This window comes from Oncorhynchus masou, unplaced genomic scaffold, assembly GCF_036934945.1.
Source record: "Oncorhynchus masou masou isolate Uvic2021 unplaced genomic scaffold, UVic_Omas_1.1 unplaced_scaffold_1333, whole genome shotgun sequence".
Classification (NCBI taxonomy): Eukaryota; Metazoa; Chordata; class Actinopteri; order Salmoniformes; family Salmonidae; genus Oncorhynchus; species Oncorhynchus masou.
In genome coordinates, this window is record NW_027003207.1 from 1 (window position 1) to 10,000 (window position 10,000).

Here is a 10,000-nt window from a genome sequence, read left to right on the forward strand (position 1 = left end):
ACACACACAGGTTATGGATGTTCATCATACAAACTAGAGACACACACACACACACACACACACACACACACACACACACACACACACACACACACACACACTCAGAGGTTATGGATGTTCATGCTGCATTTGAGTTTAATGGAGCATCTGTGGCCAATTAAACACGATTTTAGTTCTGGTCTTTCTTGGGATGAAGTTTGATGTAATGAAGTTCCCATTTCTGGCCACAAGGGGGCACTGTGTTACAGGGTAGGATCATAGAGCTGCTGGACACCGGCGTACAAAACATTAAGAATACCTGCTGTTTTCCATGACAGACCAAGTGAAAGCTATGATCCCTCATTGATGTCGTCTGTTAAATCCACTTCAGATCGGTGTTGATGAAGGGGAGGGGTTAAAGATGAGGTGAGGTGATGGGGGTAAAGATGAAGGAGGGGTTAAAGATGAAGGGGAGGGGTAAAGATGAAGGGAGGGTTAAAGATGAAGGGGAGGAGATGGGGTAAAGATGAAGGGAGGGGTTAAAGATGAAGGGGAGGGGTAAAGATGAAGGGGAGGGTTAAAGATGAAGGGGAGGAGATGGGGGGTAAAGATGAAGGGGGAGGGGTTAAAGATGAAGGGGAGGAGACGGGGGTAAAGATGAAGGGGAGGGTTAAAGATGAAGGGGAGGAGATGGGGTAAAGATGAAGGGGAGGGTTAAAGATGAAGGGGAGGAGGCGGGGTAAGATGAAGGGGAGGGGTTAAAGATGAAGGGGAGGAGATGGGGTAAAGATGAAGGGGGAGGGGTTAAAGATGAAGGGGAGGGAGGAGTAAAGATGAAGGGGAGGGGTTAAAGATGAAGGGGAGGGGTTAAAGGTGAAGGTGAGGTGATGGGGTAAAGATGAAGGGGAGGGGTTAAAGATGAAGGGGAGGAGGCAGGGTAAAGATGAAGGGGAGGGGTTAAAGATGAAGGGGAGGAGGCGGGGTAAAGATGAAGGGGAGGGTTAAAGATGAAGGGGAGGGTTAAAGATGAAGGGGAGGAGACGGGGTAAAGATGAAGGGAGGGTTAAAGATGAAGGGGAGGGCGGGGTAAAGATGAAGGGGAGGGGTTAAAGATGAAGGGGAGGGGTTAAAGATGGGGAGTGGTTAAAGATGAAGGGGAGGGGTTAAAGATGAAGGGGAGGGACGGGGTAAAGATGGATGTTTAAGCCTGGAGGCCATTGAGACATGAAGTGTGTATGTGCCATTCAGAGGGTGAATGAGATAAATAGTTTTCTAAGTGTCTTTGAGCGGAATGTGTGGTAGTAGGTGCCAGCGCACCCGGTTTGGGTCAAGAACTGCAACGCTGCTGGATTTTTCACACTCAACAGTTTCCCGGTATCAAGAATGGTCCGCCCGAAGGACATCCAGCCAACTTGAAGGTGTTCCTAATGTTTTGTAAACTCAGTGTATGTGTGTCTCTCCAGTTCTACGGCTGTTACAGGGTATTACCACAGAGCTGCTGTGTGTCTCTCCAGTTCTGTTACAGGGTATTACCACAGAGCTGCTGTGTGTCTCTCCAGTTCTGTTACAGGGTATTACCACAGAGCTGCTGTGTGTCTCTCCAGTTCTGTTACAGGGTATTACCACAGAGCTGCTGTGTGTCTCCAGTTCTGTTACAGGGTATTACCACAGAGCTGCTGTGTGTCTCTCCAGTTATGTTACAGGGTAGTACCACAGAGCTGCTGTGTGTCTCTCCAGTTATGTTACAGGGTAGTACCACAGAGCTGCTGTGTGTCTCTCAGTTCTGTTACAGGGTATTACCACAGAGCTGCTGTGTGTCTCTCTCCAGTTCTGTTACAGGGTATTACCACAGAGCTGCTGTGTGTCTCTCCAGTTCTGTTACAGGGTATTACCACAGAGCTGCTGTGTGTCTCTCCAGTTCTGTTACAGGGTATTACCACAGAGCTGCTGTGTGTCTCTCAGTTCTGTTACAGGGTATTACCACAGAGCTGCTGTGTGTCTCTCAGTTCTGTTACAGGGTATTACCACAGAGCTGCTGTGTGTCTCTCCAGTTCTGTTACAGGGTATTACCACAGAGCTGCTGTGTGTCTCTCCAGTTCTGTTACAGGGTATTACCACAGAGCAGCTGTGTGTCTCTCCAGTTCTGTTACAGGGTAGTACCACAGAGCTGCTGTGTGTCTCTCAGTTCTGTTACAGGGTATTACACAGAGCTGCTGTGTGTCTCTCCAGTTCTGTTACAGGGTATTACCACAGAGCTGCTGTGTCTCTCCAGTTCTGTTACAGGGTATTACCACAGAGCTGCTGTGTCTCTCCAGTTCTGTTACAGGGTATTACCACAGAGCTGCTGTGTGTCTCTCCAGTTCTGTTACAGGGTATTACCACAGAGCTGCTGAGTGTCTCTCCAGTTCTGTTACAGTGTAGTACCACAGTATTCCACTAGGTGTCACTGTCTTACAGGGTTGGTGTCACATAAAGCAGCTACTGTTACTGGGGTTAACACACAACACACACACACACACACACACACACACACACACACACACACACACACACACACACACACACACACACACACACACACACACACACACACACACACACACACACACACACACACACACACACACACACACACACACACACACACACACACACACACACACACACACACACACACACACACACACAGCAACATGTCCAGTCTCACTGCAACACACACACACAGCAATAAGTCCAGTCTCACTGCAACACACACACACAGCAATAAGTCCAGTCTCACTGCAACACACACACACAGCAATATGTCCAGTCTCACTGCAACACACACACAGCAATAAGTCCAGTCTCACTGCAACACACACACACAGCAATATGTCCTGTCTCACTGCAACACACACACACAGCAATATGTCCTGTCTCACTGCAACACACACAGTACTGCGTACGGTCACATCTCATGCCCTGGTGTATCAACCCGTAGAGTAGGGATCCACAGTGGTCACAGAACGTAGGGCTGGAGTAGTGTGGACCTTAAACTTGTGTTTACTCCTCGGGTCCTGGGAGCGAGAGACAGAGAGAGACAGAGAGGGAGAGAGAAAAACAGAGAGAGGTTGTGAGGTCGGGGGTCCCACTCACCAACCAAGATTTCAGAGAATGGGACAAACAACAAATTGAGACTCTGCATGCAGAATTTTGCACAAAAAAGTATTTATTTAACCTTTGACTAGACAAAAATATCCTATGAATTAGGCCGATGCCGCTAATTATCAAAATTGTTTATTTCACTTTTGTTAAACCATTTCACTTGCTTTGGCAATGTAAAAAGTTGTGTTTCCCATGCCAATAACGCCTCTTGAATTGAATTGTATTTAATTGAGAGAGTAAAACCACAATATGACCTTAACAAAGACAAGGTCAGACCACAATGTGACTGATATCCTGGAACTCACAATGTGACTGTTATCCCTGGAACTCACAATGTGACTGTTATCCCTGGAACTCACAATGTGACTGATATCCCTGGAACTCACAATGTGACTGATATCCCTGGAACTCACAATGTGACTGATATCCCTGGAACTCACAATGTGACTGATATCCCTGGAACTCACAATGTGACTGTTATCCCTGGAACTCACAATGTGACTGATATCCCTGGAACTCACAATGATATCCCTGACTGTTATCCCTGGAACTCACAATGTGACTGTTATCCCTGGAACTCACAATGTGACTGTTATCCCTGGAACTCACAATGTGACTGATATCCCTGGAACTCACAATGTGACTGATATCCCTGGAACTCACAATGTGACTGTTATCCCTGGAACTCACAATGTGACTGTTATCCCTGGAACTCACAATGTGACTGTTATCCCTGGAACTCACAATGTGACTGATATCCCTGGAACTCACAATGTGACTGTTATCCCTGGAACTCACAATGTGACTGTTATCCCTGGAACTCACAATGTGACTGATATCCCTGGAACTCACAATGTGACTGATATCCCTGGAACTCACAATGTGACTGATATCCAACACAACTCCCCTGGAACTCACAATGTGACTGTTATCCCTGGAACTCACAATGTGACTGATATCCCTGGAACTCACAATGTGACTGATATCCAACACAACTCCCCTGGAACTCATAGTGTGAGGGAGAGAGAGAGATGAGTGAGGAAGAGATGATGGAGAGAGAGATGAGGAGGAGAGATGAGGAGAGAGATAGAGATGAGGGAGATAGAGATAACCTTTGTGTCACAATACAGTTGAAGTCGGAAGTTAACATACACTTTAGCTCAATACATTTAAACTCCGTTTTTTCACAATTCCTGACATTTAATCCTAGTAAAAATTCCCTGTCTTGGGTCAGTTAGGATCACCACTTTATTTTAATGTGAAATGTCAGAATAATAGTAGGGAGAATGATTTATTTCAGCTTTTATTTATTTCATCACATTCCCAGTGAGTCAAGTTTTACATACACTAAATTAGTATTTGGTAGCATAGCCTTTAAATTCTTTAACTTGGGTCAAACGTTTCGGGTAGCCTTCCACAAGCTTCCCACAATAATTTGGGTGAATTTTGGACTATTCCAAAACCACCTCTCCACGCCGTCAGAGCTGGTGTAACTGAGTCGGGTTTGTAACTGTGTTGAGGTGTGTTATTAGTTGATTGACCTAATGTGCCACGCTGCACATTCCATTATCTCTCATGCTTTACGAGGTCAACAGGGGAGAGGGCAAGGGTCAACACTGCTTTATCACAGACACAGATAGAGAGAGAGAAAGAGAGAGAGACACCAAGACAGAGAGAGAGAGAGAGAGACAGAGAGAGAGACACCAAGACAGAGAGAGAGAGAGAGACACCAAGACAGAGAGAGAGAGAGAGAGACACCAAGACAGAGAGAGAGAGAGAGAGAGAGAGACACCAAGACAGAGAAAGAGAGAGAGAGAGACACCAAGACAGAGAGAAAGAGAGAGAGAGAGAGACACCAAGACAGAGAGAGAGAGAGAGAGAGAGAGAGAGAGAGAAAGAGAGACAGAGAGAGAGAGAGACACCAGAGACAGAGAGACACCAAGACAGAGAGAGAGAGAGAGACAGAGAGACAAGACAGAGAGAGAGACACCAAGACAGGGAGAGAGAGACACCAAGACAGAGAGAGAGAGAGAGACAGAGAGAGAGAGAGAGACAGAGAAGAGAGAGAGAGACACAAGACAGAGAGAGAGAGACAGAGAGAGAGAGACACCAAGACAGAGACAGAGAGAGACAGAGAGAGAAAGAGAGACAGAGAGAGAGAGAGAGAGAGAGAGAGAGAGAGACACCAAGACAGAGAGACACCAAGACAGAGAGAGAGAGAGAGAGACACCAAGACAGAGAGAGAGCAAGAGACAGAGAGAAAGAGAGACACAGAGAGAGAGACACCAAGACAGAGAGAAGAGAGAGACAGAGAGAAAGAGAGAGAGAGAGAGAGAGAGAGAGACAGAGAGAGAGAGAGAGACACCAAGACAGAGAGAGAGCAAGAGCAGAAGAGAGACAGAGAGAGAGAGACACCAAGACAGAGAAAGAGCAAGAGACAGAGAGAGAGAAAGAGAGACACAGAGAGAGAGAGAGACAGGGAGAGAGAGACAGAGAGAGAGACAGGGAGAGAGAGACAGAGAGAGCACCAAGACAGACAGAGCGAGAGAGAGACACACAAAGAGAGAGACACACAGAGACAGAGAGAGAGAGAGACACCGAGACAGAGAGAGAGAGAGAGAGAGAGAAAGAGAGAGAGAGAGAGACACAGAGAGATGGACGGAGGGAGGGAGGGAGAGAGAGAGAGATGGAGGGCAAGGGACAGAGAGAGTAGCCTGTTGACTGACCCTCTCCTGTTCTTTTAGACAAACCCATGAAACAAGAGCAGCCAGAAGAACAGGACAGTGCTGACCTTGTCTTTATTAATGTCAGGCTCATTTAACAGCCATTTAATCAGTGGCTACATAATCAATATTTAACAAACACACATGGACGGAGGGAAACACAAACACACAAACCCGCTCCTGGTGCCTGTCTTATCCCTGTGTTTTTTCCCTGAGGGGACATTGGAGAAAGGTGGGGAAGAACTGACAGTGCTGAATGTTGTTGGCTCATTTAACAGCCATTTAATCAGTGGAATACTACGGGAGGTTTTAACAAACACAGGTGGGAATACTACGGGAGGGTTGTTGGGAACAAGGTGGGAATACTACGGGAGGTTGTTTCCTGAGGTGGGAATACTACGGGAGGGTTGTTGGGGCGAGGTGGGAATACTACGGGAGGTTGTTGGGAACGAGGTGGGAATACTACGGGAGGGTTGTTGGGAACGAGGTGGGAATACTACGGGAGGTTGTTGGGACGAGGTGGGAATACTACGGGAGGGTTGTTGGGAGCACGGTGGGAATACTACGGGAGGGTTGTTGGGAACAAGGTGGGAATACTACGGGAGGGTTGTTGGGAACGAGGTGGGAATACTACGGGAGGGTTGTTGGGAACGAGGTGGGAATACTACGGGAGGGTTGTTGGGAACAAGGTGGGAATACTACGGGAGGGTTGTTGGGAACGAGGTGGGAATACTACGGGAGGGTTGTTGGGAACGAGGTGGGAATACTACGGGAGGGTTGTTGGGAACGAGGTGGGAATACTACGGGAGGGTTGTTGGGAGCGAGGTGGGAATACTACTGGAGGGTTGTGTGTTATCGGGGAAGGTTGTCCTGCTAGGAACGATTAGAGAATGGAACAAGAGAGGACATCTGGGGTTAGAGAAGTTACTGATAGAACAATCCAGACAGAGAGGGAGGAATGGAGGGAGGGAGGAATGGAGGGAGAGAGGAATGGAGATATGGAGAGAGAGGGAGGAATGGACAGAGGGAGGGAGGAATGGAGAGAGAGAGGAGAGGAATGGAGAGAGGGTGGAGGAATGGAGATATGGAGAGAGAGGGAGGAATGGACAGAGGGAGGGAGGAATGGAGAGAGGGAGGGAGGAATGGAGATATGGAGAGAGAGGGAGGAATGGACAGAGGGAGGGAGGAAGAGAGGGAGGGAGGAATGGAGAGAGGGAGGGAGGAATGGAGATATGGAGAGAGAGGGAGGAATGGACAGAGGGAGGGAGGAATGGAGAGAGGGAGGGAGGAATGGAGATATGGAGAGAGGGAGGAATGGAGAGAGGGAGGGAGGAATGGAGAGAGGGAGGGAGGAATGGAGAGAGGGAGGGGGGGAATGGGAGAGGAGGGAGGAATGGAGAGAGGGAGGAATGGAGATATGGGAGAGAGGGAGGAATGGAGAGAGGGAGGGAGGAATGGAGAGAGAGGGAGGAATGTAGAGAAGGAGAGGGAGGAATGGAGGGAGGAATGGAGGGGGAGGGAGGATTGGAGAGAGGGAGGGAGGAATGGAGATATGGAGAGAGGGAGTAATGGAGAGAGGGAGGGAGGAATGGAGAGAGAGAGGGAGGAATGGAGAGAGGGAGGAATGGAGATATGGAGAGAGAGGGAGGAATGGAGAGAGGGAGGAATGGAGATATGGAGAGAGAGAGGGAGGAATGAATCTACAGAGGGAGAGAGGAATGGGAGAGGGTAGGAGGAATGGAGAGAGGGAGGGAGGAATGAAGAGAGGGAGAGTGAGGAATGGGAGAGAGAGGGAGGAATGGAGAGAGGGAGGAATGGAGGAATGGAGAAAGGGAGGGAGGAATGGAGAGAGGGTAGGAGGAATGGAGAGAGGGTAGGAGGAATGGAGAGAGAGGAGGGAGGAATGGAGAGAGGGTAGAGGAGGAATGGAGAGAGGGTAGGAGGAATGGAGGAGAGAGGGAGGAATGGAGAGAGAGGGAGGAATGGAGAGAGAGGGAGGAATGGAGAGAGGGTAGGAGGAATGGAGAGAGGGAGGAATGGAGGAATGGAGGAATGGAGAGAGGGTAGGAGGAATGGAGGGTAGGAGGAATGGAGAGAGGGAGGGAGGAATGGAGAGGGTAGGAGGAATGGAGAGAGGGTGGGAGGAATGGAGAGAGGGAGGGAGGAATGGAGATGGGGAGAGAGAGGGAGGAATGGAGGAGAGAGGGAGGAATGGAGAGAGGGAGGAATGGAGATATGGAGAGAGAGAGGGAGGAATGGAGAGAGGGAGGAATCTACAGAGGGAGAGAGGAATGGAGAGAGGGTAGGAGGAATGGAGAGAGGGAGGGAGGAATGGAGGAGGAGAGTGAGGAATGGAGAGAGGGAGGAATGGAGAGAGAGGGAGGAATGGAGAGAGGGAGGGAGGAATGGAGAAGGGTAGGAGGAATGGAGAGAGGGTAGGAGGGAATGGAGAGAGGGGAGGGAGGAATGGAGAGGGGGAGAGAGAGGGAGGAATGGAGATAGGGAGGGAGGAATGGAGATAGGGAGGGAGGAATGGAGAGAGGGAGGGAGGAATGGAGAGAGGGAGGGGGAGGAATGGAGAGAGGGAGGAATGGAGAGAGAGGGAGGAATGGAGAGAAGGAGGGAGGAATGGAGAGAAGGAGGAGGAATGGAGAGAGGGAGGAATGGAAATATAGGGAGGGCGAGTTGAGTTTTTACCAAAAGTTCTATTTTGGTTTCATCTGACCATATGACATTCTCACAATCTTCTTGTGGATCATCCAAATGCTCTCTTGCAAACTTCAGACGGGCCTGGACATGTGTGGCTTAAGCAGGGGACACGTCTGGCACTGCAGAATTTGAGTCCCAGGCGGTGTAGTGTGTTACTGATGGTAGGCTTTGTTACTTTGGTCCCAGCTCTCTGCAAGTCATTCACTAGGTCCCCCTGTGTGGTTCTGGGATTTTTGCTCACCGTTCTTGTGATCATTTGACCCCACGGGGTGAGATCTTGCGTGGAGCCCCAGATCGAGGAGATTATCAGTGGTCTTGTATGTCTTCCATTTACTAATAATTGCTCCCACAATTGATTTTCTCAAACCAAGCTATTGCTGATCCAGTCTTCCCAGCCTGGTGCAGGTCTACAATTTGGTTTCTGCTGTCCTTTGACAGCTCTTTGGTCTTGGCCATAGTGGAGTTTGGAGTGTGACTGTTTGAGGTTGTGGACAGGTATCTTTTCTACTGATAACAAGTTCAAACAGGTGCCATTAATACAGGTAACAGTGGAGGACAGAGGAGCCTCTTAAAGAAGAAGTTTCAGGTCTGTGAGAACCAGAAATCTTGCTTGTTTGTAGGTGACCAAATACTTATTTTCCACCATAATATGCAAATAAATTCATTTAAAAATCCTACAATGTGATTTTCTGGATTTTTTCTTCTCATTTTGTCTGTCATAATTGAAGTGAACCTATGATGAAAATTACAGGCCTCTCATCTTTTTAAGTGGGAGAACTTGCGCAATTGGTGGCTGACTAATTACTTTTTTGCCCCACTGTACATCCTAGAAACCTGGTTAAACTATCATTATGACATCATGGATGAATTCTAGAATATACCCCACTGTATGGAGAGAGGGGGGGCAATGGAGAGAGAGAGGGAGGAAGGGAGATATGGAGAGAGAGAGGGAGGAAGGGAGATATGGAGAGAGAGGGAGGAAGGGAGATATGGAGACAGAGAGGGAGGAAGGGAGATATGGAGACAGAGGGAGGAATGGAGATATGGAGACAGAGAGGGAGGAAGGGAGATATGGGAGAGAGAGGGAGGAAGGGAGATATGGAGAGAGAGAGGGGGGGGGCAATGGAGAGAGAGAGGGAGGAAGGGAGATATGGAGAGAGGGGGAGGAAGGGAGATATGGAGAGAGAGAGGGAGGAAGGGAGATATGGAGAGAGAGAGGGAGGAAGGGAGATATGGAGAGAGAGAGGGAGGAAGGGAGATATGGAGAGAGAGGGAGGAAGGGAGATATGGAGAGAGAGAGGGAGGAAGGGAGATATGGAGAGAGAGAGGGAGGAAGGGAGATATGGAGAGAGAGAGAGGGAGGAAGGGAGATATGGAGAGAGAGGGAGGAAGGGAGATATGGAGACAGAGGGAGGAATGGAGATATGGAGACAGAGAGGGAGGAA

The 10,000-nt window shown here is 48.8% G+C and overlaps 1 protein-coding gene across 1 annotated transcript in view; it reads right to left on the bottom strand.

Annotated features, from left to right (window-relative positions):
* Positions 1-2,930: 2,930 nt before the first annotated feature.
* LOC135530397 (protein kinase C beta type-like) overlaps positions 2,931-10,000 on the bottom strand; it is a 39,819-nt gene continuing 32,749 nt past the window's right edge. The window contains exon 4 of the mRNA XM_064958732.1: positions 2,931-3,035. Within this exon, the coding sequence (XP_064814804.1) occupies positions 2,949-3,035 (87 nt within the window). The 3' untranslated portion in view covers positions 2,931-2,948. The remainder of the gene's footprint in view (positions 3,036-10,000) is intronic.